This window comes from Pleuronectes platessa, chromosome 21, assembly GCF_947347685.1.
Source record: "Pleuronectes platessa chromosome 21, fPlePla1.1, whole genome shotgun sequence".
Taxonomy (NCBI): domain Eukaryota; kingdom Metazoa; phylum Chordata; class Actinopteri; order Pleuronectiformes; family Pleuronectidae; genus Pleuronectes; species Pleuronectes platessa.
The window spans coordinates 13,476,924-13,504,102 of NC_070646.1; the positions used below are offsets into that span (position 1 = coordinate 13,476,924).

At 40.0% G+C, this 27,179-nt stretch overlaps 1 protein-coding gene across 2 annotated transcripts; it reads left to right on the plus strand.

Moving 5' to 3' along the window:
* The first annotated feature begins 3,437 nt into the window (after positions 1-3,437).
* On the plus strand, positions 3,438-26,771 carry mapk8b (mitogen-activated protein kinase 8b). 2 transcript variants are annotated; one of them, XM_053413325.1, is made up of 12 exons: positions 3,438-3,735; positions 9,981-10,159; positions 10,659-10,788; positions 11,696-11,754; positions 13,095-13,233; positions 14,198-14,363; positions 16,360-16,431; positions 17,513-17,695; positions 19,001-19,125; positions 20,977-21,040; positions 22,198-22,275; positions 22,464-26,771. In XM_053413325.1, the coding sequence occupies exons 2-12, from the start codon at positions 10,038-10,040 to the stop codon at positions 22,478-22,480; spliced, it is 1,155 nt and encodes a 384-aa protein (XP_053269300.1). In that variant the 5' UTR covers positions 3,438-3,735; positions 9,981-10,037; the 3' UTR covers positions 22,481-26,771. The 2 variants fall into 2 exon arrangements, with proteins under 2 accessions (XP_053269300.1, XP_053269299.1); XM_053413324.1 differs by having other exon boundaries at positions 22,469-26,771.
* The last annotated feature ends 408 nt before the right edge of the window (positions 26,772-27,179 follow it).

Consider the following 27,179-nt stretch of genomic DNA (forward strand, 5'->3'; position numbering starts at 1 on the left):
ACAAGCTTAGGGGTTTAGTGGCATTAGATCTAATTGGAAACAAATCCCACACTTATGCTAACTGCAGTCATATTTTCTTGAATCCTCCAAAATAAATTGTATATATTGCCATCGTCAAGCTTCACCTAGAAACACACGGAATACAAAAATCTGACTGCTTCAATGGAACTTCTTTTAGTTTTTCTTGATTACAGTCTTGAACAAGAATATATGTTTAATATAATATAATATATTTGTGCAGTATGTGTCTTGTTTGTTTGTTAAATTGTATTTTAGATTGATTCAACTGTGCCAACCTGCTCCACCTTTGTTCAGTTGAGTCAGACTTTGAGCAATTTTGGAGTACTTGTGCTTCCGTTAAAGGTCTCATACCTTGAGAAGATTACAGTAATTGAAAATATCCAGTACACTGATGGCAACACGTCATTATATCCTGGGTAACTACACAGTGTAAGAGGCTTCCGGTTGGAAAGAAGAGGCGGGAATGCAAGTGGCAGTTAGATCTTACTCTGTAGTGAACAGCCTGTTCAATTCCGAATGTAAGATTTTAAGTAAAGCTTTAAAGGGACCTCATGTGAGTTTATGCTATTGCTACAGAGCCAATGTTAGCATTAACCACTGTTTACCTCCGAATCTAATAGAAACGGATAAAGGTCAGCATCAATGGTGTATTTAAGAATTGTAATCACCATGCAAGACAATGTAGTATGTTTGGCTACATGTACACCTGTGCAGATAAAATACAATTTTTGAAGAATCCATTTATGGTGTGTCAGCATCCAGGAAGTATCTTACTAAAATCACTTCATTCCTCCTCTTCTAATAAGAGAATGAATGGAAAACATTTTTAAGAAGATGTAGGAGGTTGCTGTTCTAACTCACTTGAATCTATTGCAATTTCACTGGACAGAACTGCTGTCATTATTTATGCTATTTAGACATTGCATTGATTTCATCACTGACAGAAACCAGACCACAGCTATTTGGGAGTTTGCCAACCGATCCTGCTCCGCTAATCAGGTTATGTTTATCCTGATTCAATTGCACCATGATAACCTCGGGTGAGGCGTCTGCACGGTTGTTGGAATAGTAAGTATTACGTCAGTGTGTTGATGATCACATAGGATCACAGGAGTGGGGATGGAAATCTAACGGATGGCAATATTGATGTCAAATACAGACTAACAACCAAATGAAACAATGATTATAATAAATTTACAATATTTTGTCTGCTTCACATTTGTGTTTGTTGTCTTTATATGGATAATTCCACTGCCACCTCCTTCACATTGAGCTTTTCACATTGATTTAAGTTGTAAATCACACGTCAACACAGTTGCATTGAAACAATTCAACACTCAAAAATACCATCCTTTACAATGCATCCAGGGAAATCTAGCCGAGGCTCTTTTTCATCAACACTCTGCTGTGTGAGTTTGAAGCCTTTCTCTGACCCTAACCCTGAACCATTTCAGTGTCGATTTCCTGAGCCGAATCGGGTCGTTACAGAAGCGCAAATGTAAACCAGAAAGGGAAAGGCATGGTGACCGTTTGTAGTATGTCTGCAAACAGACATTTCTAGGCCCACAGGTGGTCTGGTGAGTCATGTTGGAGGCAAACAATCATTATAACTTGGTTTTGAGACATTTGTACGGCCTACCTTATTTCATCTGGCATCTGAGGAGATTCTTCTTAAGGTCCTTCAGATATCCGCCACTCTAATCCTTTCTCTTATGCATCGCCTGCGGCCATTCTACCCACCTCTTCCTGTCCGGAGGGCATCTGTCCGTCATGGCAGTTGGTCAAACATGACAGATCAATCTACTCTGCAGGCAGGACACATCAGCTCCATAGTATAATTTCCTCTGTGCTATCAACTACTGACGTGCTGTTTCTGCGTTTTCCGTCATTTTCGACTATTTTTAGACTGGGCGCATAAGAACATAATTGGATTTGCAGGGCAAGCTAATGGCAGATGGGGCAGCAAAGGACCAAGCCCTTGTAGGAGGCACTGTGTTAATCTGATGTTTCAACACAAGTGACACAGTGTCCCACTTTCTTTCCGTGGCTTACACAGATTTACACACAGACTGACTAATACAAATGATTTTCGAAATTTAGGCAAAACATGCAACATGCTTTGAAACATTACGCCATTCTTGGTGATGGTAAAGCATGTGAAATCTTCCTTAAGAATAAACACTATGCAAATTTGATGGATATAAGAATAATTTATATTAAATCTCAAATATAAATGTTTAAATAAAAAAAAATACATGTCCTAATTTAACACTTATGCAAGTAGTGTATGAAGTATGTTTCCGGTCATATATCTCTTCAAAAACATGCAAAGTGATCTGTAATGGAATAGCCTGTTGAAGCTGCGGTGGCGAATAAGGTAGAGCAGGTGGTCCACTAGCCACACAGTACGTGGTTCGATCCTCAGTGTCCCTGGGCAAGATATCTGCATTCTGTGTGTGAATGGGTGCCTGTGACTTATTGTAAATCACATTGAAAGAAAGCAATATATGGATTGCACATATCACATATTTCAATAAGTTAAAAAGGACTGTAAGGGTAATGGGAGCTTGAGCCACCACAGGGAGGCTTCAGCAAATTTTTCCTCCATTAAGTCCATTTTCCTCCATTAAGTCCATTAATCACCGCCTGCACTCTCCAGCTCCTCCTGCCTGTTTGCACAGAGAAAACAGGAGACATACACACATGGAAACCACAGAGCCTGGTGTCAAAGCCGGGGCGTCACATTTGGCAAACATCTACCAAGAACCAGTATAGGTCCAATACATGGGAATTTAGAAATATCTAAATAAATGTGTTGCTACTTTACAAGAGTAATTTAAGGGAAATAACATTTTGTGTAAACTAACCCTAATAAAAATAATACAAATCTTAAAAATCCTAATCGTCATACAATTTATTTCACAGCATCTATCTAGACACCCAAGGAAGGACACCATATATTATAAAACATAAAAAAATATTATTATATCATTATTATTTCTCAATTTTCAATAATGATTCTGATATGTAAGAGATTAGTGTACCTATATTAATGGTGTTTGAAATAGCAGAATTCAAGTTATCTATGTCCTTTATTAGAGAGACACAATTTTTTTTTATATCTGACCAAACCTTCTTGGTATTCAATTCAATTCAAACTGTTTCGATTTACAGATCAGAAAAATAATACAAATCCCATTTACACAAACTATAACGCGGAATTAAACAGATAAACGACGCAATGAGTTATATAGAAAGCTCCACATGAACAAACACAAGGTGATTTAATAAGATCAAGTAGAATATAGATGATATAAACATGTATTTATCCTTTCAAAAACGTTGCGAAAACGTCGCTTCCGCTTTCCCGGCGCGGCTGCCGGGAACGCGCAGGCGGTCTTGAACGCGCCCCTGGTGCCTCATTGTGCAGCCGAGGGAAACATCGGCAGCTTCCGACGACGTCGCTGTGAAATGGCAGAAAGTGCTGGTGTCACGGAAGCGCAGAGATTAGGTTACGTGTGAGCCACACATGCAGATCTGCGGGTGATCCCGGCCTGTGAGTGCGAGGGTAAAGGGACTACATCCGGAGCAGGAGAGGGATTACTCGGCTGCTTCTACAGACTAACAAGCGGGTGGAAGACAGACGCGGCCCGGGTTGTGTCTCCAGCAGCGGACTGACGGCGGCTCGATACTGCTGGAATCCACCGGACAGAGGTGAGCACCACTCGTGTTTTTTTTCCTCCCCTCTTTCGCAACGGGACATGTTTTGGTGTTGTTAACCTTCGCCGGGGAGGAGGGTGGAACCAACACATTTTGCGGCCACACACGTCCCCGGGTGGAGGTGTTGCTGTTACCGCACACGGGGCTGCACAGGTCCCCGGCCTAACCCGACGGAGCAAGCGGCTACACCGGGGGGGGGGAGCTCGCCGCTGTTACCCCGTGTGCCACCCGCATTTGCCCCGCGTTGCACTGTCAATTGTGAACGGGGTGTTACCGGTCAATTCCCCGGGCTACGGTTCGACTGGAAAAAAACATCGTGACCTCGGTCTGCGTTCCGCTACAGCGCTTGTAAACAGAAACCACCGCGAATGCACCATGTTGTTTTTTCTAGCTAGCGTCTGTTTACTGCCCGGGTGCTGTAGCTAGCTCAGGAGGACAGTTCACTCCGTGTCTGCACCGTGAACGCACCACGGCTGGTTGTTGTTACCGAAGCAGCATCTCTGTGAATTCAGCAAAAGCACTGATCAGGTCTGATTTCAGCATTTGGCCGCACAGGAGGCTGCAGCCGTGTGTTTCATTTAGATGAATACGGATGCTCGTGTCTCACCAACCGGTTTTAGCTGTTGCACAATGTTGCACTCAAGATTGTCGTTGCTAGTTTAGTCGAAAGGACATTATGTTTGGACCATATGCCCAAATCTATACTATTATACAATTGTTCATATCAGTAGGTATTACTCATTGAAAGGAAGTTTCCCCATTTTCTCTCTCCATTGACTTTTAAAGAGTCTAAAGCAGGTCGAGCAAGTATGTAATTCTTGGAAGACTGAAGGAACTCCGTATCCCAGAAATCATTGCAAAGGATCCCTTCCCAATGATATCCAAATCCTCTTCTTGAATTTGACCTTGTTGTTGTTTTCATTCCCTTGGACTCTCTACAAACAAACTGCAGTGTGGGAAATCGTGGTTGTCTGTGGTGAACGCCATGCAACGCTGAACGGTCCGACTGCAGCCAACAGGATTTTTGCGATTGTGGTCAATCATTTCCACGGTAACAGCGAGCTCAACCAATCACAGCTGTTGTCTTGTGGATAGTGTAGTACGCAGTTGATATCATACAGACGTGCGGCTTCTACAGGAGCATACAAATATAATTTCACCATCTAGTAGCTTGTGGAAACTACTACCTCGGATGGTTAACATTTTATGGCTAATCAATATCTCTATACAGAAAATAAATGGGTTTTTTACCTCTGGAACCACGCGTTAGATCTCTTTTTCTTTCAAGTTTAAAGAGAGATTTTGTTTAAATACTCCTGAGTGAATGTTTATGAGCAGAGAATGACAAACACTTGATAAACTTCAAAATATTTTACAAATTTGAGGTAGATCAATAATGTGTTATACATACTCACCGTGCCTGCATTATACATAAGAATAATATCAATATACATTGGACTTATATTGCTATTGATGGAAATTATACTGAGATGATCATTGATATTTTTTTATTGCCCAGCCCTAATAGAGATGGCCACGAGTTGTAGCTTGTGTGTGTGTCTCACGACGTCCTCTTGGATCATACAATCTAACTACCTAACTTGTTCTTTTGGTCATATTTTGGTGATGAAGCTCCCAGAATTCATTGCGCATTGCTTTTACGGAGCAACCTGCCAAGAAAACATTAATGGTGGGCCAAAAGCACCAAGAAATCTGATTCCTGCACCAAACATAAAAGGTGGCCTGCAGGGAGAAGGGATTATGAGTCCTGGCTGAAGCGCGATGAAACCACATTCTTATCAGATGGTCTTATTGGTACGAATGAATTTTTTGGACAACTGGTTGTAAATATGAAATAACATTCATTTATTTACACAATCTCGGTTTCAGTTGATTTCTCACTCTATTCTTGAACAGGCAACATGACTCTGTGTCCAGATTCAATTAACTGGTCAAATTATTGTGGTGTATACTATAATTTGCCTTTGTAGTCGGGTTTATCACTTAATTTAAAAACAGGCTACACTGCAGGTCGCGCTGACCTGCTCGAACATCGCGGCCAAGATTGGCTGGAAAAAGGGAATCAGCACATCACAGGTCAAATGGTCATGGGTGAGAGTGGCTGAGAAAGAATCATCACTCTCTCTCATCTTTCCACTCTTGGATCACGATCAAAATCTATCCTGAGAGATGCAAAGTTCTAATTTCAATGTTGTCGTTTTTTCTATCGCAAATATGTGTTATGCTTACACCTCACAGAGCTGTTAAATAAATCTGCATTAACAAAGCCAGGCCGTTTTTGAGATTGTTTGCACTGTGAATTGGAATTCGTAAAAAAAATATGGCTCATCTCTTCACGTCTTCGTCGCTCTTTTATCCACAAAAGCCTATTGAATAGAAGGATGTTGTGATCGTTGACCTGACAATTGCGTTTGGCATGAAAAGGCTTCTTAAGGTGGATTGATCCCTGTTATTTGATGCCTATACAAAACCCCACTCCTGTCAACAATTCTGTAATTGTACATATGAATGTAAGGTAGCAACAATTATGTTGTCCTTTTAAATCTTCTGCTGTGATTAGCACATTAGCTGAGATTCTAGCCCTTGAGTATCCAACCAGACGATCACAAGAGAATGGTGGCTTACGGCCTTTACTGGTATTAAACATTTAGCACAGAATATGCCCTTGTGGGCTCTTTATCAGCAGCCATTACTTTGTCTGAATCCGAGGGGTGTCCTGATAAAATCTAACTGTCCTAAATAGCCAGTGTAGTGGAGCTGCCCAGATAATATAAATCAGTTTGGTATTGGCAGGAATGTGGCACAGTGGCTGAGCTCTGAGTGAAAGAGGAGCAGACCTGTAAAAGCCAGTAAGAGACAGATCGGCTCCCAACAGTGACCGTGTGATGGACAGCTGTGAGGGAGAGGGTAGAGGAAATCTGGACAGGACGGCCAAGTTTAATTTGTCTTTAGTTGTTTAAAAAAACAAGCACACACATTTGACACTTCGGGACACAGTAATCTATCTTCTGTCTTGTTGTCAGAGGCAATATTTACTTACACATGCTTTTCTGTCCCGTGGAAGGAACCGATCTGTGATGCAGCTGTTATACCTCCACACGCAAACATTAGAGCCCGACCAATCTATCAGATGATTTCAGCCTTTCACCGTCATGTATCTCGTTTTGTGTTTTGGACATTCTGGACACTGTCGTTAATAATGAGGTTTCAGTTATCGGGTATAGCTCAATGACGGTAAGAAAACAGCAGAGGCTACACACACATACACACACACACCCCTATAAACTCGAGAGCAAAGTATTGAACATTAAAACTGTTTTTTTTTAGCAGCATCGTTCAAAAAGTGATTCTGCTCCTCTGCTCTTTTATAAACCCTCGCACCTAGAACTGATCTTTATAAAAACCTGCTGAACTCAGATTTATGTTGCTGGATCAGCGGAGCAGAGCTTCTGCTGCAACAATTAAGTTATAACATTGTGTTATAATCTGCAGGTGTGTGTGTGAGATCTCTGTCGTGCTTCACACAGACAATCGCATTTATTTAATTATTGATCAATGATGTCGGATCATGAATCCGGATCGTTCTGGTCATTTTAACCCTGATGTCTTGTCCAGGAGCTGAATGACCTTTGACCCCTGGCTGTGTTGTTGCAGTTATATGTACAAACCGTAGACTCTATATAAAGATGGATGACACGACTGTTACCCAATAGTGAGGCCAAATATAACACAGCTTTCACACATCCAGTCATTTGTTTTTGTGCAGCTCGGCCTGTATAACATGGCGTGATGGAGAGTTCTCTGCCTCCCAACAGCTCAATTGGGTTGACATACTCTGTCATGCTGCTCAGCCCCATTTGTTCCTCCTCCCGTCTCACCCGGATATACGTCTTTTAACCAAATGGAAGAGGACGTGGAGTCGCCATACGCTGAAGCTCAACATTAGTTTAAACATATTCTAGATAGACATGCATGTATTTGGTATGCCGTGATTCAACACTCTCTCCTCCAGTGTGGCCTATATTCTTTTCACCAAGTGACATTCTCTGAAAAGCGTGTTAGCGGTGCTCAAATGTTATTCCTCATCTCTTTGCTGCATGGGGCTACGTGCAAAATCAAACTTATTGTGATAATACAGGATCATGAGAATTTTATTAATCAAGGTTATTTTAGCAAACATAACCCTGCGAATAAACTCTGCTAATGTGTTGTAACAACATGACATGACTTTGCTTTGTTTGATCTGAATTTACCCAATAAGATCTTTTGTGGCTCTCTGCCTTTAGCCCATTAAACCAGGTAACGATAGCAGCACAGCTTAGTTAAGGAGAAGTCTGTGGCCCATTTTTAGTTTGTTTATTTTTTACACTTATCGGTCCAAAGCCGTTTATGAGACACAACTCCAGAGGACATCGGGAGAATAAAGCCCAGACTTTCTCTGGAGGTTTCTTTTAACACATGAACAACGAAGCAGGAGATTTTTTTTTTGCTCATTTACAACAGACTAGAAATCTCTGGAGCGCTGCAGCAGGCAGATTCAGGACGTAGCATATTAATTCTGCTGTGGAGACCACATTTTGTTTACAGCCCATCGATGCTGACATCAGCCCATATCACCCAAAACTCTCTTGACATCTTTGTCGGTGTCTTCTATGTGTATGACACCACTTTGTCATCCTGAGATATGTGGTTTCTTTTTGTTTTTTATTTTTTGCGTCTGTCATGTGTTAGAATCATCTTCAACACACCCACTCGCTTGTGGTGGATCCTTTGGAGGACCCCCTACTGTGTTCTCACATCTGCTCTTACAAATATCCTAGCGAGAGTCTCCAGACTTTCTGAGGCTCTCGCTAGGACATTTGCATTCACACATGCAGCCCCTCAAAGAGAAGAGGGCAGGAGAAAGGAGGAGACAATAATGAGAACTAGGATGGACGGAGCGCAGGAGGAAGGGGGAAGGAAGAGAGATGAGCAAAATTGAGCCCAACATAAAGATTTGACTTTTCCTGTGCATATGAAAACAAACCTAACTCATAGCAGAGCAAACAACTGATACGTTTTTTTTATTTTATTCTACTCCCTTCTGGACCTGGTTTCTGAAATGAATGAGAATTAGCTCAGGCTGGTTTGAGCTAAGCCCTGCGAGGAGGAGTGGAAGAGGAGAGGCAGAGGAGGTGGAGACTAACTACTTCTGAACGGTTGGGGTGGGCTGGCAGTGTTCAGAGATGTCCATAGGATAGGTCATGGTCCGTGGAACGTGCAGCCATCATCACCACAATGCTCCAAATTCCACTAATGATTCGGTTGCCTTTATACCCAGCGTGAAACCCAGCATCCTTCTTCCTCTCGGTCCCTCTCTCTGCCTGAATCATCGCTCCATGGCTCTGACCTTTGGGATTTATATATACACAGCGTGCAAATCTCCTCCGGGCTATATGATGCAATTCAGAGCCTCATTACTCATTAGATCTCATGGCTGGTTAAAGTCGCTGATTCATGAAATGCTTTAGAGATGATTCAAGGCTGTGATTGATGATAACAGAAGCAGTGAGATGAGATCTAATGTAGCCCAAATTAGCTTTGACAAAGAAATGAAATGAGCTAGAAAACATGTATTTTATTCTTTAAACCGATTTTTGTCTGACACAAAATGGTCAACTTTTCTATATAATATTAAATGTCAAAATAATGAAAGAAATGTATTATTTGGCATTCAAAAGTTGCAAAGTCATGTTTCTTACTGATCATTTTGACAATCTTGATTCTTCAAATTGTTCAAATCCAAAGTTTTTTTAATGGCTTTTATTTAGGTAAATATTTAATGAATATGCCCCTTTGTTGCCCTTTGTTTGTTTGCTGTTATTCTGTCTCTGGAAATAAGCTCAATATCATAGTAAATGAGTCACCCCTCAATTATTTCTCAAGTATAAATAAAAGTAGTGCCCTACACTTAAAAGAAGAATGGTTCCCAACAATAATCCAAGAACACTTTGATGAAACGCCTGTATCTAAAGCTGTTGTCAGACACGCCTGAGCCAGCTCAGTTGCGCTGGAAATGTTCATGTTGTTGTGAACGTGTCTGACCCAGACAATCTCCTGTAAACTTGTACATGTTTGAAAACAGATTTAGTCCCGTGTTGTTGTTGTTTTGGCTGCTGCATGAAGGTTTAAAATTGGTGATGCATAAAAGACTAACTTCTCTGTCTCTTACTCTGCAGGTCGTGAGAGGAGAGCTCCACTTGGATGCCTAGTCAGTGTTTCTGCAAGGCTTCACCATGAACCGGAATAAGCGTGAAAAGGAGTACTACAGTATAGATGTTGGCGATTCAACATTTATGGTTTTAAAGCGCTACCAGAACCTCAGACCCATCGGATCTGGAGCCCAGGGAATCGTCTGGTGAGTCAAAGCACCTTCATCCAAAACCAAGTTCCACATTTAGCTCAGATAGACCAAATTAAAAACATTGCTCAGTTGTCATGGACCTGCTTAGGTCACCTGCCCTTGAACATTTTTAATGAATGTCTTAACGATGAAATCCAGAATAAGGGCAGCTGTATACATAAATACAAAAGCCTTGTACAGTGTAATTTCGACCTTATCGTGACAAGTGCTAAAATAATCTAAAGCAGCAGCTTCCATTATATGTACAGGTATGAACAGCATTATATTGTAAGATGTTTAACATTTTTCTTTTAGTTCAACATGTGAAGGGCCCCACAAATTATTTTGCTCTTGCAGCTCATAGAGGACAAATAAAAGCGTCCGTGGGTCTGAGAGTACAAATGGTTAAATGATCAGTGTTCAAGTGTGAATAAAAGCTGTGGTTTTTAAAGAAGTGTTGTTGGGACTGTTGACTGAGTTGTTGCCCCCCCTCCCCCCCTCTCCCACCCAACAGCTCGGCGTACGATCACAACTTTGAGAGGAACGTCGCAATTAAGAAGCTGAGTCGGCCCTTTCAGAATCAGACCCATGCCAAACGGGCCTACAGAGAACTGGTGCTCATGAAATGTGTCAACCACAAGAACGTAAGAGATCAACTTTTCTGTCCTCTTTGCGCTTTTTTCTTGTATGTTAATATTGTATTGGGGTTGTATATTTGCAGCTGTGATACCTTAACTGGCCCGCTATGGGTTTTTCCCGATCTTCATTCAAGAGTGGATGTATGTATGGTTATGTAAGATTTCCCAGCTCCAGCTCCAGTTTTCATCTGCGCTTGGATTTTTATGTTTAACAAATTCTGTCAACTAATAAATAGCCAGGAGTGTTGACAAATGTCATTTTATGTAAGGACGGTTACTTTAACCAGGTTCTTGCAGTCCAGCCCTCCACGGCTTTATTATTACGCCAGCTTCCCATTGGTGTGCTTGAAGAAAAACTACGAGGATAAGAACTTATGCTTGAGCTCAGGAAATCTGTCCAAGCAAAAAATAACTGATTGCAAGTGCAGAGTTTGAGCAGAAGCAGAGCACATTTAGGCACAAGCAGTGGCTATTTGAGTGCAAGCAAAGGGTCTTGACTGGGAGCATTCAAAAACCTGAACATGAGACAATTAAGTTCAGCCCTCATCTAAAAGACCACCCTCTTGAATAAAGATTGGAAAAAATAACATATCTCACAGGCTTTATTCATTCATTAGGGTTTCAGAAAGCTGCCCACTGTGTTTGATTGGCAGTTCTTTAAACCAGGAATCCTGAGGATTACCACAATGCTTCTCTGCTGTGTCATGTTTTTTTTAAGTGGTGCTGTGAAGTAGAGAATATTCTGTTGTTATTCATTATTGATGCTCGTGTTGCTGCAGTATGAATCTTGTCTAAAATACACTTCGCCCTGCTGGTTCAGTAATGCAGAGGCAGCGATATAGTCCTTCATTACAACCTGTTTGTCTCTCCTCTGGACCGGAACATTGACGACCTTGTGTGTTTGTTTCTGCAGATTATCGGCCTATTAAACGTTTTCACACCACAGAAGACACTGGAAGAATTCCAAGATGTGTGAGTATACCTGAGCCAAAAAACATCTGCTCACTGCATGTTGGGAAAATCAATACAGGATGTGGCATGCCGGGGGGCTTAGACCACCTTCTGACTTAAAGGGGGCTTGTGCAGCTTAGCTGAGTCTCTGCTGAGTGTGTTATCCTGCTTTACTCCAAATACATAATGCAGAAAGTCAGAGATGTATTTTAAGGAATACATACAGTATATTTATAACACACTGCATCACAGAAAGGGACTTTAAAAAATAAATTCAATGAGTTCAATGTGAGGTAGATTGTAAAAAAAAAGACAGTAAATCATCACAATTAATATGATGGTTGGGTGTCATCACACACGTCCACAATTTACAAAAACTAACTCTGATGGTCCTGGTGCAGTGCTGATCCCCTAATCTCTCCACACATTCACAAATTCTGTAATCTCGCCTTTAACACGAACATCAACAACATATAAACATCGAGGTATATTTAGCGGTGTCCTGGATGTATTGTAAGGTCGACTTCCATGTGAACGTAAACTGGCTGTTGAATCGCAGAGATGGGAAGAGGAGCCCCAAATGTGGGGGAAGTGATGGTTTCACTGAGTATGATGGGAACAAATATGATTAATGCCATCCTCTCGAAGAAGCTCTGTGTGTGTGTCTGTGTCTGTGTGCGCGCATGTGTGTATGTCTGCAGTGCTGTGTCTGCTTGATTGGAGCTAAAAAGGAAACTGGACAAATCATTGCCTGAGGGCTGCAGAGCAAACACACAGTTGGAGGAGGAAGGAGAACACTCCATTTTCCATTTATGTTTGAGTACTTGGATGCATACTTGGTGCACAAATAAAAAATTAAATGCGAAATTTATTTTATAGTGTATAAATGTGTACTTACTCAGTCTGCAGTCAGTGAGTATAAACAAATACTTCCCTACCTCTTACAGTGTAACCTGCACACTGTGACACCAAGCTGTGATGGCTTTTTATTACATAAATAACTTAATGAAATAAAATCAGTCACAATTTCCTTTCTCGATAGTAGATGTGATGATGTAACCGCTGCCAGAAAACATCATCACTGTTTATAGAAGGAGAATCCTCACTGTCACTTTCTAAATGTCATGCAAAGCAAGTGCTGTGTGGTTAACATAGTATAATAAAAAAAAAAACATTACTGATCCAGCCAAGTAACTAGAGTGTGGTTTTATTGATACTACCAACCCCCTTTAATCTTATCTGGAATTATTTATTCATGTCAGTAGCATTACACTCTCATATAAGTCATAAACATATGTTGCATTCCCTGGTACTGCATATCAGCCTGCCTAGACGTTTTACCCTCTGTGGTTTCCCTGCAGGTATATTGTGATGGAGCTGATGGACGCCAACCTCTGCCAGGTGATCCAGATGGAGCTGGACCACGAGAGGCTGTCCTACCTGCTCTACCAGATGCTGTGTGGAATCAAGCACCTACATGCCGCAGGCATCATTCACAGGGTGAGGCTTCCTGAGATACTGCAGTGGTTTCTCATTAATATCCTGACTGCTCAGAACTCAGCAGCTTAGAATTTCTTGGAAATGCACTCATTTGCTTAGAGGACAAGATTGGATAAGAAGTCAGACCCGTCGCACTATAAAACCACCACCACCTCTCATTTTTAACTCCTTTAATGACTTAATTAAGGGCACATTTATCTAGGGTGGTAACCAAATATTTTGATTAATGATTAAAGTTCTTCTTTGATTAATCTTCAAAGATTTCCCGAGGTCTCATCCTCACGTCTCCTTGTTTTCAACCAACAACTCAATCATCTATCATGTGCGTCAAAGAAAACCATAAAATCCTCAGGTTAGAGAAGCTAGGAGCAGCATATATTGCACGCGCACACAAACACACAGGCACACACTGGCAGCACTTTGTCAATCACCCTCAGTGGATGAAGCAGCAGTAGATCAGCGGAGCTCCTCCTGCTCTGCCAAGCAGAACTAATTTAGCTACGGGCAGAGCTAACCAGCCTCCCTTGCTCTGCCGTCACTTGGCACGCGAAGCTCTCATAAGGTGAACAGATGCAACATGAGTCATTGTCACCAAAGATTCACTTCTCTTGTTTTTTGGGACTTTATCTCTGTGATGAAACCTTTTCAGTATGTTAAAGATGCTCACAACTGCAAAGCTCATACATTATAATATGTGTCTTTGTGTGATCAATCACACGATCGACTGTTAGATCTATTGGATCATCGTCAGTCTCATAAGTGCAGCATAAAATGCATTTGCTTCAAAACACAGAAGTCTGGGAATAGATAATTAAAATAAAGTAAAAGGTTGGATTAGCTAAATAGAGATGAATAAATGTGGGAAACTCTGTTGGAGACAAAAAAATTCTGTCAAAACAAGTAAAATAAATGGAAATGTTTGTTACATAAAATCCGGTTTGTAACTGTTGTTTTTGTCTTCCAGGACTTGAAGCCCAGTAACATTGTGGTGAAGTCTGACTGTACTCTCAAGATCCTGGATTTTGGCCTGGCCAGAACGGCCGCCACAGGCCTCCTCATGACGCCCTACGTGGTCACCCGCTACTACCGTGCTCCTGAGGTCATCCTGGGCATGGGCTACCAGGCCAATGGTGAGTGGAGGACGCGGCTTCATGACAGCGATTGGCCAATGAGGAGCTGCTGCCTGGCCTGCTGCATGTCCCTCCCCTTTTTGAGATGTTTCAGCGGCACCTCCCAAACACACTCTCTTTCTCTCTGTTACACACACACACACACACACACACACACACACACACACACACTCACACTCACACTCACAGTCTCACAATCCCTGTTCCTGTAAAGGTCACACTTGGGGGAGGCTGGCATGACAGGCATCAGTGCTGTGTGTGATATGTCTTGTCAGGAGGCTCCAGCCGTGCTTTAGCATGCGTCTGATGTTTTATTAAGAGGTTGCCTGTCCTGAGTTCGATACAGCCTGGCTATAAAAACAAAACAAAAAGCACCAGTGTGTATTCATGCACATGCTTCTTCAGTTTCCCTAGGTGTTGCTGCTTTGAACGGATTATAGACTACGCAAGATTGTCTTAAAGGGATATTTCAGCATTTTGGGAAAAATGCATATTCACTGAATGTTGTATGGGAAGATTGATACCACTCTCATATCTGACTTTTAGAACCCAGAGCCAGAATATATCGTTAGCTTAGTTTAGCATAACAATCAATAGCTTTGTTTCTCTTTAAGCTAAGCTAAGCTAACCAGTTCCCGGTTCTAGATTTTTTTAATTAAATGTATAGACACAAGAGTGGTATCAATTCACCCATTTAAGTATTGACTAGGAAGCTAACAATTCTTATTGATAGAAATATATAACTGGAGCGCCATTAGCGTAGCAAATAATTCGACTTTCATCTGGTAAATTCATGTCCATAACAGCCGCTGAAGCTAATGACAATCCTTTTACATGATTATCTTCCCTTCATGAGGTGGATTCCAAAAAATGATGATTCTCTGTTCAAACAAAACTTAAAAAATAATATTTTCTCATCTTTAGCCTTTTGACCAAAATACTAACTTTTCCTGCTGACTTGTTGCCTTTTTTTGCTTATTCTCTTCTCCCTCCTTTTATGCTGCGCATTTGTAGTGGATATTTGGGCTGTGGGCTGCATAATGGCAGAAATGGTTCGCCACAAAATCCTTTTTCCAGGAAGGGATTGTATCCTTGAGCTGCTTGCAGCAGTGCCTGGCATTCCTTGTGAAACAAACGGCACAAAAAAGTCTCTTCAAATTATTATTTTTCATCAAAGGGCGCCTGCATGGAAATCATAACCTGTGAGCAACTGTATAAATTCTATTTCTTGCATTCGCATGACAACCTCCTCTTTGCATCCACCCACCTGCTGTTCTTATAAATACAAACTCACACAGCTCCCTCCTTTCTCACCTAAGCAGCAGCACTGCTGCGTCAAGCTCCATTAATTAAAGAAAAACCCCAAATAGAAGTTATGAGTGAGTACTTCTATAGCAGAGAATTGATCTGCATAAATAACAGTGTCTATCCTCAAACTGTTTTCTATACGTCTGTATAGATGTGATGGCGTCAGTCACACAAAAAGATGGAAGTTGTTATCCAGATGAAATTGCTGCTGAATATTTATGAGGCTCTCAGTGTGTGACAAGAAAACGCAAAACTAATTATTTCAGACCTTATTGATCAGAATATTCTTGTTTAACACACACCAGGTATTGCAGTGAGGATATAGTGTTAACGTTATGCAAAAAAGCAATTTCCAGAAGATATTGCAAGTCTCTCTTTTCTAAACTAATACTTCACATTTGTCATGTGGATAATGTTATTGCTGATCCTGCAGAAATATGCAGTAAACGCAGTTATTTCTGGCTAAAAAGAATAGTAATAATAGTAATAATTTCCCGTAGCTTTGTGGGACGCTGACTCAGGTTTGTTAGTGCCTTCGACTGCATGCAATTCATTTTTGCCATGTTTCACACATCACCTGGCATGTACATCATGTTTTATTTTATACCCTTTTGTTCTTTTGATTTGTTTATTTTTGTGTGTTTTCAGTCCTGCATGTTAATGCGGGGGTTGTCATTTCATTTTTCAGTTGATGTCTGGTCTGTTGGATGCATCATGGCTGAAATGGTCCGGGGTAGTGTGTTGTTTCCTGGCACTGATCGTATCCTTGAGTTGAACCTCCATCAAACCCCCAAAAGATCATGTCTTGTCCTTTGTCTGACATCTTGTTCATATCTTTGAGAGACTTTTTTAAAAGCTACATTTGGTGTTTAATCAACAATGTCATAATCTTCTTAAGTGTCAACATTAGTTTTTCGTTCATGTAGTGAGCAGAGTGAGAAAATCTGGCAGAAATCAGAACGCTTTCAGGGCTTGACTGTGAAACCAATTTACTTTGTCTTTGTCCCGAAATTTTTTTTGTATTTTGAAATAAATTTGAAATAAATTTAGGAGCATGTGTCCGAAAAACATGCGTTACAAAATTCAACAAAAAGATTGATAAATCATGTTCCAATATTGGGTAGAACTAAGAAGATATACTTTATTGTAGAGGTCTTCATAAAGTTCAAACTGTTAATACTCTCCAGTGATATGCTAGTGAGAAGAAGTGGATTTTACTGTCTACGGTAAGCTATGCTAGGATGAGCTAGCTTAATGTTAAGGGTTGGGCTTTGCATCTCCTTGTTGCTCATTCATGCTAAACCATGAACAAAGATGTGAACAAGAATTTCTGCGTGTCCCCCATGTTGATGTATACATGTTACATCTGTGTTATGTTTGTTATTGTCCTCCAGAAATAATGTTGCATATACATTTGAGCTATTTAAGTTGAAGATCAACTGCCTCCCCTTACATGCAGTAATGTGTTTTTGAAAGTTTTGAAACCCAGTTCATAGTGTATGTGTCCCACACTGTCCATCCTGACTTATTTTCCACAGGTTTTAGTTTGATATAAATCTGTACGAACCTTTTCCTTCAAGTGCCCCCAGACTATCTGTAAAATATGGTCTATAATCTTAATCCATCAGAGGTTACTGTCTTCTGTGCAAAGTAACAGATTTGACATTTTCTTTTTCAGCAAACTTGCACAAGTCTCTTAGGATCAGTCAGAACAGTGCAGTACAAGACATAGCAGCTCCCGACAGTTCTCTTTATACTTCATCAGTTTCAAATAATCCTCAAAACGACGCAGAACAACTTCAAATCCAGCCGAGAGCTTTTCTTAACTCTTAAACTACTAGATATCGACCAGTGGAACAAGGTCATCGAGCAGCTGGGGACGCCAGCTCAGGAGTTCTTGTTGAAGCTCAACCAGTCTGTGAGGACGTATGTGGAGAACCGGCCACGGTACACCGGCTACAGCTTCGAGAAGCTCTTCCCCGACGTCCTGTTCCCTGCAGACTCTGAACACAACAAACTCAAAGGTGAAGATGGGGTCATTTCTCTAAACACCCATGTAATATAAATAGCCGTGTAAAGGCTTGCTGAAGCACAAGAAATCTTGTTTTGAGGTTGTTAATGTATTTTCCTCTTAAGAGTCAAAACTATTTAGGTTGTTTGGCTGATTGTCCAGCCTCCAGGCAACCATTTAGAAAATTCAAATAACTTTTATCGCATGCGAGAAGGTGGCAGGAATAATGATGCAATCAGCGTTTTTACAGCCACAAGTTCAATGCCAAACGACACTTCTATTTATCTTCCTGACTTTTTAATTTTTTTAGAGCTGGTTCTTTTTCATCTGCGACTTTTCAAATGACTGTTTTTGTAATTCAAGGATTAATATAATGAGTCCACGGTGGTTAAGCGTGTGTGCATCCAAACACTTACAAAGCAGAAATTTCAACATTGTCTCCATATATCATCCGCTTGTGTTGTACCATGTGTGACAATCATATGCTCCCAGCAAAGTGACAGCTGCAGTTTCAGTGGCTGCGTTAGATTAAGCACTTATTAGCGAAGCTGACAGTTCAGGGACCAACTTGTTTACTGCCGAAGAGAGAATGTACCTTGAGCGTGTGCTAACGTGTAAGTGGAGGGAAAATGACAGGAACACTCGAAGCAAGCTCCTGCCGAGCTGTTGCAAGATGTCGCAGGAATAAAGTACCTCATCCTTCTCTGCCCTCCCTAATTCACACAGGCTGGAGCATGAAGCAAACTGGTTAACTACATGTGTTAGTGCTGTCAGGGCTTTCCTACAGAATGTGACAATCAGTCAGATCACGATTTGCCTAATGGGTTTTAACAATCTGTGCAAGGTGGAACATCCTATGTCCTTAACCCTCGACAAGAAGGAGGAAACTACCCCCAAAAAACGATTATACAAGAAAAGAACGCATGTGAATGTTCGTATGTCAAAGGCAAACTCTGGAGCAATGTATCATTTACAAGGCAGGGATGGTCAAATCAAGAGATCCCATTGAGTTGTATTATTGGAAATGTAGATTCATGTCTGAAATCAGCTTTAGTGCGATACCCTGAATGTAAATAATCTATTTCTACAATAATAACCCACAGACTACCTGTAAACAAACGTGGGATCCTTTATTAATGACATCATCCTGTACCAACCAATGGAACTATTTGATTGTTGAAACATCCTGATTAAACAGGAAATGCGTCACATATATGAAGCAAGACTCTCACAACTGGAACAAATTGCAGAGGGAAAATCGTTGTTTTTAAATTTTTTAATTTACCTTTATTATTTTCTGCCACAATTGTTTTCACAGCGAGCCAAGCCCGAGATCTATTAGCCAAGATGCTGGTAATTGATGCGTCCAAACGGATCTCAGTGGACGAGGCTCTCAAGCACCCCTACATCAATGTGTGGTACGACCCGACTGAAGTGGAGGCGGTAAGTACTATTTTTATTTTTCCATTCAGTTTTTGGTCAAAATCCCAAGAGCTTAATTTAATTGCATTGCCATGAATTTTAGGGTCCGGTTGATTTAATAGATTAGTCACATCTAAATTATAATAAACTAGTTTAGATGCTTAAAATGAAAAGTAACCTTAGCCTTCCGCAGATTCACATGTTCATGGAAAAGGAAACGCAAACAGGAATTCCTGATCATTCCTTTTAGAGTAAAAGACCATCTTTTCAAAACAAACCTTTTGTATCCATTTTAGAGAGATTTAGATACATTTCTCTATGCAATAGAGGGTTAGTGGCAATTACTTGGATAATTTACTTATCGTTTTAAATCACTTTATATATTATATATATAAACTGATGAAGTTATTTTTCAACTCCTTTGTTTTGGTTAATTGGTTATGGAATTTTCCAAATTTTTCTAGCATGTAATAACATCTTATTAATGAATCATTAAATAGTACATAGTGAAAGTTATTTTCCGCTGCAGATTTGATCGACAATTTATTTTCTGAGCGAATAATCCCTCATTGTCAAATTTAGATTTTTTGGTAGAAGAAGGAAGAAGTAGAAAGGAAAGAGTTGTTTTTTTATATATGACGAGAGCCCATTTGTCAAAGCTAAAAACTAAATTTTAGCTCTGAAGGCTACAAATTGTAAAACTCTGCTGCTCTTGAAAACGTGTTTGTGCTGGGATGTCCTCAGAAAGTCTGAACATGTCGAGACATCATGTTTGGTGACAATCCCGTGTGCTCTGCTTGGAAACACAATGACTCAGCCAGTGCAAATTGATTCTGCCTGTGATCGCACTGACAGGGAGATGAAGTGAATTGTTGCATTCAGTATGAAAGGATTCGTCAGAACTGAGAGTTCATCTTTGAAGGGCTGTGCACAGATTCGAGCCCTGACACTGCACAAACACATCATGTATAAGTTTGACTGCGGGGGTTGATGGTTCATCTCTCAGCCGGCTTTGAGGTAGTTTGTTCCAACTCTGCCAGCGATCCAAATTTTAAGTGCGTAGTTTGGTGCTGGAAATGATTGTGCAGCATTAAGATGGGTCTGGTGGAAGTTTAAAACAGCAGTTTTCTATCCATCATCATTAGTTGAGTGTGTAGGTTTTCAGTTCAACCTGGGAGCTGCAGCAGATGAGTTTTAATGCCGTAAGTTAACAGTGTTCAGCTCCTTTACTGTTTGGTCAAAGGAGTTTTATCCTCAATACTAATGATGGTTTGGTAAAAATGATTCGCTGATTAAAGGAGGTGATTGATACCAAATTTTCTGCGGTTACTTTAATAATTGAATGATAGATTAAGATCCTATTAAAGCAAAAATCCCAAACATTTGCTGGTTATATACATTTAAATATGATGTTCTTTTTTGTACATGTATGTTGAAATTGTCCTTGATCCCCTGGAACTGTTGCTGGTGAATGTGTGAGAGAGAATGAGTGAACTTTAAAGTTCTTTAATTTTTATACATGTTTTTATAAATGCATCCTATTTTATTGGAATGTGTGATATTATAACAGCTAATTATTTTACCGTTTTCTGATCTTTTACAGACAAAACGAATAATAGATTAATTAATAATAAAATAAGTTGTTAGTTGTGGACCTAGTAAAACAGGCTTTGTGTTGGGTCGTAAAATGTGATCATCTGAATTCTAGGCCATAAAAAGTCTTGAATACATTAATTTCTATTTTAGATTTTTAACTACTTGTAGTGCATTGCAGTTTGGTATTGGAAACAAAAAGACACAGCACAAAAGAAGAAGGGAAACTAAACTAATAAAGATTAAACTAATACATTTTGTCTGATTGTTTGTTTACAGCCACCACCAGCGATCACAGACAAGCAGCTGGATGAACGAGAGCACACAGTGGAGGAGTGGAAAGGTATTAAAGATCCTCTCCTCTCTTCTCTTCTCTTCTCCTCTCTGATCAGCTGTCATAAGTGCTTAGCTTTATGCAGCGTGTTGCATAAGGTCTTTCTATCTTTATGCTTTTGCAGCCTGTGGGACTTTTAATCTTTTAATGTTCCTCTGCAGAGTCTGTCTGAATTCATAAATCCTGTTCTACTGTAACTCTCCTCTTGGTTTCCTGTTCTCACTGACTTAAACGTGTATGAAATATTATGCACATATGCATACAAATACAATTGAATTTACACTGCAACAAGTTCACGCTGTAGAATATCAATCTGTGTTATTGTTATATTAATAAACCACCCAACTTTGAAGAAGTAAACCTGGAAGAAAATTGGCAAAACGAAAGAAATGAAGTAAAAACTCGAGACAATCTAAGGAAAGAGAAAGAAGATGTGATGCTTCCTTCACGTAGCTGCTCCTTCCTGTGGTGATGGAGCGATAATAACTGCAGGGAATTCACACCTGAAGTGTGACATGTTGGTGTTACCGCTCCTGGAGGACACATCACCTCACGTCTCACTCCAGATAATCCTGTAAAAATGCCTTATGAAAGTAACACGTTTTTTTAACGTGCTTAATTTGAGATTTATTTGAATTTTTTATTGGAAACTGTTTTGTCTGTCTCCCTCAAATTTTTTAGAGAACGTCATAATAAATTTATTTTCCTACTAAACACTCAGATTTCACAGATTTGATTGGAAAATGAGATGATTTACAAACACGTGCACTGTGAGTTTCCTGGACAGCGAAACCAGTGCCTTTAGAGGCTAGAGAGTTGCAACGGCTTAAACATAAATCTTTCTCGAAATTTGAAAAATATAGGATTGTGTCAGGATAGGAAGGAGTTTCAGTCTGGATCCCTGCTCCGCCTGTTAGACAGCATCTCTTTGCTCCAAAATTCAGAGAAACGATTGTGAAATGATCTAGTGTTTGTGACCTAAGAACAAGTAGACTAAAAACTTAGATATAGAATGCACCTTCCTGTATTATTGCACATCATCATTTCTACCATTTTACGCTTTCTCTTACAACTCAAGATTTTCACAACTAGATTTTACAGTACCGATTCCTCTGCTTTTCTCTCGCCTCCTCACTGACTCAAACCATCGCATTTGTTTGCTGCAGATTTGATATACAAAGAGGTGTTCGACTGTGAGGAGAGGACAAAGAACGGCATCATCAGGGGACAGCCAGCGTCCATAGGTGAGTGGATTTTATCATTTGTGTGAGACTGCATGTTCAAATGAGCTTTTACCACGTCAGAGAAGGACAATGGACCACAACATAGGCCCATAGAGCACTATGCTAAAACTGGGTACTTTTCTTTGACATTCTGAAAGAGCTCCATCCCTCTAGCATGACCCATACAGCCCCTCTCTTGTTTCTCACAGCACAGGTGAAACAGTGAGCAGCAGCCCCAAGCCTTCCTCCTCGTAGACACACCCCCCTCCTCCATGTCCACCCACCTGACCCTAACCGATGCTGACGGCAGCCTGGAGATTGGCCCGCACCGCCACCGTCGTCGCCACCGCTGCTGCTATGACCACCGGCCTCCTGGGCTGCTGCAGATGACTATCGTCTCCTCCTGCCCCTGGTCCCGGCCTGGGCCACGCCCCCCTGGTCTCCTCTGACCGCTCAGCCTGACGCAGGCTTGAGGCCCCGCCCCCTTCACCTGAGTCCTCCCACCTCCTCTCTGTGCTCGTCTCCAGTAGTGTAGTGATTAGCCAGCTAGCTGTTTGAGAAATATATCTGAAAGGACAGATCATTTTTCTTTTATTTTTATGAGTTATAGTCCTTTATTTTTAAATTAGGATCTTTTTTTTTGTTTGTCCTAGCTGTAATTTATTGTGGCATTTCTTAATTTTTCAGAAACCTAAGATGATGATAAGAGAATTTTTATGATTTTACTACGTTCCGGTTTGTATTAACCGACAGTGAGAGTTTAAAGAAATATCTGTAAACTGTTTAATGTGATTTATTTTTTTGTTGAAAGTCGTTTTCTTCACTTGCTTTTACAACATGCCATATAAATGTAGACAGAGTTTGTACAGAATTTATGGTAGATGTAGTTGTATCTATGAGTTTGCAGTGAGCCATTGAGACATCATTTTATTGACAAATGTACGGTCTAAGTACTCCCCTGACCTTATGTCGCGTCATATGGAAATTGTTTTAAATGCATATGACGTATGCTTTTATTTGAGTAACTGAGGTCACTTGGATTTATTTGTAAAACTATTTCTTCTTGTGAGTCACTACTACAGCCTACATTGTAAATTTCAACTAAACGAAATCTTCTTAATTTTGTTCCTTCTTCACTACTTGATTAGTCCAAATTTGAAAAATCTGGAGATATTCTTTCAGCAAGTGATCACACTTGAGCTATGGGATCGATGATGGCAAGCTACTTTGGAAGATTTTGACAACTGTGTTGCGAGTTTTTAAGTGCTTTAAAGTACCTCCTTTCTTGTCTGCAACAGGCAGTGGGATGTTATGGAAGTGTAGTGGTGGTGTTGCTTTGGAGAACTGGCTGCACGGAGCTGCCTCACGTTCTCCTCCGGCTTGCTTTGGCAGTGAGGGATTTTGGAATGTTTTATTTTTTTGTCGTGCTTCGGGAGGTTTGTTTGAGAGGTTTGAGTTGTGCGTTGGATTTCAAATCGGTGACGGTGTTGAGTAGAATGTGCTTCAGTCAAGTAGGGAATTGTGATATTGAGAACGCGTGTGAACATGTGGGTATTAAGTGTCTCGGCGGAATTAGCGATTATGCAGCCTGGTGGTGTGAAAAGATGTCTGCTTCCTACTACCACATCCTGTTATTAGTAATGTACTTTTGTGAATTTGAAAAATCAAAAAGTGATCCTTTTTGTTTTTTCTTCCAGAAATTGGCCAAACACTTAGCTTACCAGACTTGCCTGCAATTGTGAATTAAAGAACCTAAAACTTTGCATGTTAAATCAGCAGGACAAACGAGCCGAGTAGAAGGAAACGTTATTCTTACTGTATGCAATAATAGTGCCCTTGTTAAGTGTTTTTGATTTGTTTTGAAAGGAAAAGTGCCTGTTTGTCATTCATTCCTGAGTAGGTGGGAGGAAGTGTTTCATCACGTGTAGGTTTTAATGGCATTTGGATAATAACAGGAGTAGTAGTGTCCATATCAAACCAATAATGGATGATGGGGTTGTAGTTCTCACAAATGTATTGTATATTTTTCTACTTGTTTTGCTTTTGACCCTTGGGCAGGGAAACTGTTGTCTCGCAGGGTAAAGAAAGTGGCGATGTATGCGGCGGGATGCTTAAGCATGTGTTTGATTCATTTCAGAAGAAAGGGCAGTTTTATCAAGGTCTTTCATCAAAGTAATAAAAATAACAATTTCCTCGCAGGGACAGCAACTGAAATTCATTTTAATTGTACTTTTTCGGCTCCTTTTGATGACTAATTAAATGTGGTGATTGTAAAAGAGAAAACGAACCGAAAAGTTCAGATTTGACGTTTAACTACTGCAGCAAATGAAAATGAGAGAATTCTTATCTATTGTCAGTATTTTGTGGATGTTTATCGTTAAAGGAGAGATTTATATTCTCTCCTTTGAAGATCGTGATCGTTTTGGTCATAAATGAGTAAATCAAAGGAGTTGACGATATTTAGTAATTCGCTCTGTGCGCCATCTATCGAGACGTTACGTAGCCGTTCCGCCTGCTCAAAATGTTTGCGCATTTGTCACGGATCGTGAGCTTGTGTGATGGATTTTTGACAGAAGAGGCATAAGAGTCACTATGCTAAGATTATCTTAACATGTAACACAGAGTACATCCGTCTAGAACCTGTCTTGGTCCCTGACATGGACATGTACCCACTGAACTCTAAGTTAACTATGGGTTTTCTGTAGCTTTGTGCTGTGCTCAGCGTTGATGACTTGTTATTTCATGACGGCTGTCGGGCTTAACACAGACGTAACCATTCACATACATCTGGACTTGCACCAGCTTTTTGGGAATCCGTTACCAAATGGGAGAATGCTTTATTTCTTGTAATTTACTAAATCGGGTTGCACCTCTTAAAACTGGCGCCAAAAGTACTTTGTCACACTGTAGCAAAATCAGTGGAAACATTACAAAGCTTAACTCATTCTAACATAATTAATGTAATAACATTGTTATTACCTAATAATTATAAACATCCTGGCATTTATAGTAGCTACAACAGTTAATCCTTACTTTATTGGCAAGCTTATGTTATATTTAATAGTTACTGTAGCTACACAATAGTTCATATTTAATTATTAGCCAACTATTGTTAGCTTTAAAAGCAGTTACTGGGTGTAAATATTTAATAAAAACTACATGAGAGCTAGTTTTTGTGGTGCAACCCATTTTAATTCTTCACTGCATCTCGACTTTCTTAACACTATATATTATATAACTCCGATAATTTTAAACTTACAAAGAGCTGGTGCAACGGCTCCTTCTTTCTTTTCAGTGACCAGAACTGAAAACAAATCACATCATCAACGGTCCGTTAGCTAAGTTAGCATTAGCACAGCACAATGCTTCATTTATTCCAGACTACAACAGCAAAAAATGTCAAATTGTTAATGCGCTGCAGGAATCTTGACAGACGAGGAGTAAAACCTAGGACAGGGTCACATCCTTACGAAAGGCAGCAATAGCAGGGATAAAATTTACGTATCCGTTTGTCTTATTAGCACATTTGTCAAATTTGTGAAAAATAATCATCAGAAAAAAACACTTTGTTGTCTAAAGTGCTCTTAATTTTCTACCCCAACATTAGGAGCTTTTTGCTTTTTTTTTTTTTTTTTCATCCTCTTCTTAGGTCGTTGTTGCTTTTTGATATGATTACTGCATCTCTCCAAACAATGTCATTCTGATTTAAGTCGGCTTTGATGAACTACCTCACACTGAATTTCTGCCAGTTCTTGCATATATTTAGTCGCCTGCAGAATTAGCTATCGAAGACGTGTGAATAACAGATTCCATTATTTATTTATTTGAAAGTGTACTATTTGTCGGTTTCAGCAGACTTCTAGTTTTGTACATTATGTATACTTCACCTAGAAGTAAGAGAATTGTTATATGTTTTTTTTTTTCTTTTCCTTTTTTCTTTTCTTTTGTTTTTAAACTAAATGTGCAATACCTTCAGCAAACTGTGCTAGTAGTATGTGATGGGCCTAGCCTTTGTTAGCTGTCTCCTGAAGGTAAAGAAAATGTTTGGTACTGTCAATCCATGTTTTTCCTTTTTTTTATGAATAAGATCAATTTTTATTTCTGTGACTTGTTTATAGTCATACTATTATGTAATCAGTCTTACCCACCGAACAAATCTGTAAACCAGGGTTTGATTTAGGGACAGAGGGTTCTTTGAGTCAGAACATGGCAGACAGATTCATTTTATGGGATGTGGTAAGGACAATAATGTTAGTGAACACAAAAAAAAAAAAAGATGCGTAAAATACCTACAATAAATCATTAAATGTGTGGTGCTGGTTTGTAATGTTTGCTAGTGAATCCAGCCATGCAAGTAGTTTTAAGAATTCCTGGATCTGCGCGTCCCCAAAAACCGCAGCCAACGAAGAAGTGCACTACTAGAATACACGCACTGGGATCTGATGATGCCACATCTTTAAAAAATATTACAAAATAAAAAAACATATACTGCAAATAAAAAAAAAAATACACTTTGATGTGTGCTTGTATGACTTCCTCTTTCTTTCTAAACGTTCATGCATACTGTACAATCGTCCCAATCTTTGGTTTGAAATGTTTATCGATAAAAGTATGTGTATCTGTCCAGTTTAAAAATAACTAGATGTAAAACAAATTATAATCTAATTCAGAATTTGTGGAAAACTGCAGCCTCCTTTAGCTCCTAGTGGATTTTTGACTTGCCCTCTTCAGTGAGTAGACCACAGACCAAGCCTTTTACTGAATCTGATAACAGGTCAGTCTTCTATTCATCTATTTGCTTCTGATTTGTAAAATCTTCGGGTAAATGGTAGAACCACCAAGTTGGACAGATGAGGGTTTTGGTTTTGAGCTTTTCCTCTTTTTTTCATTTTGACAGAGGTTGATTTTGGTTCCATCTTCTTTCT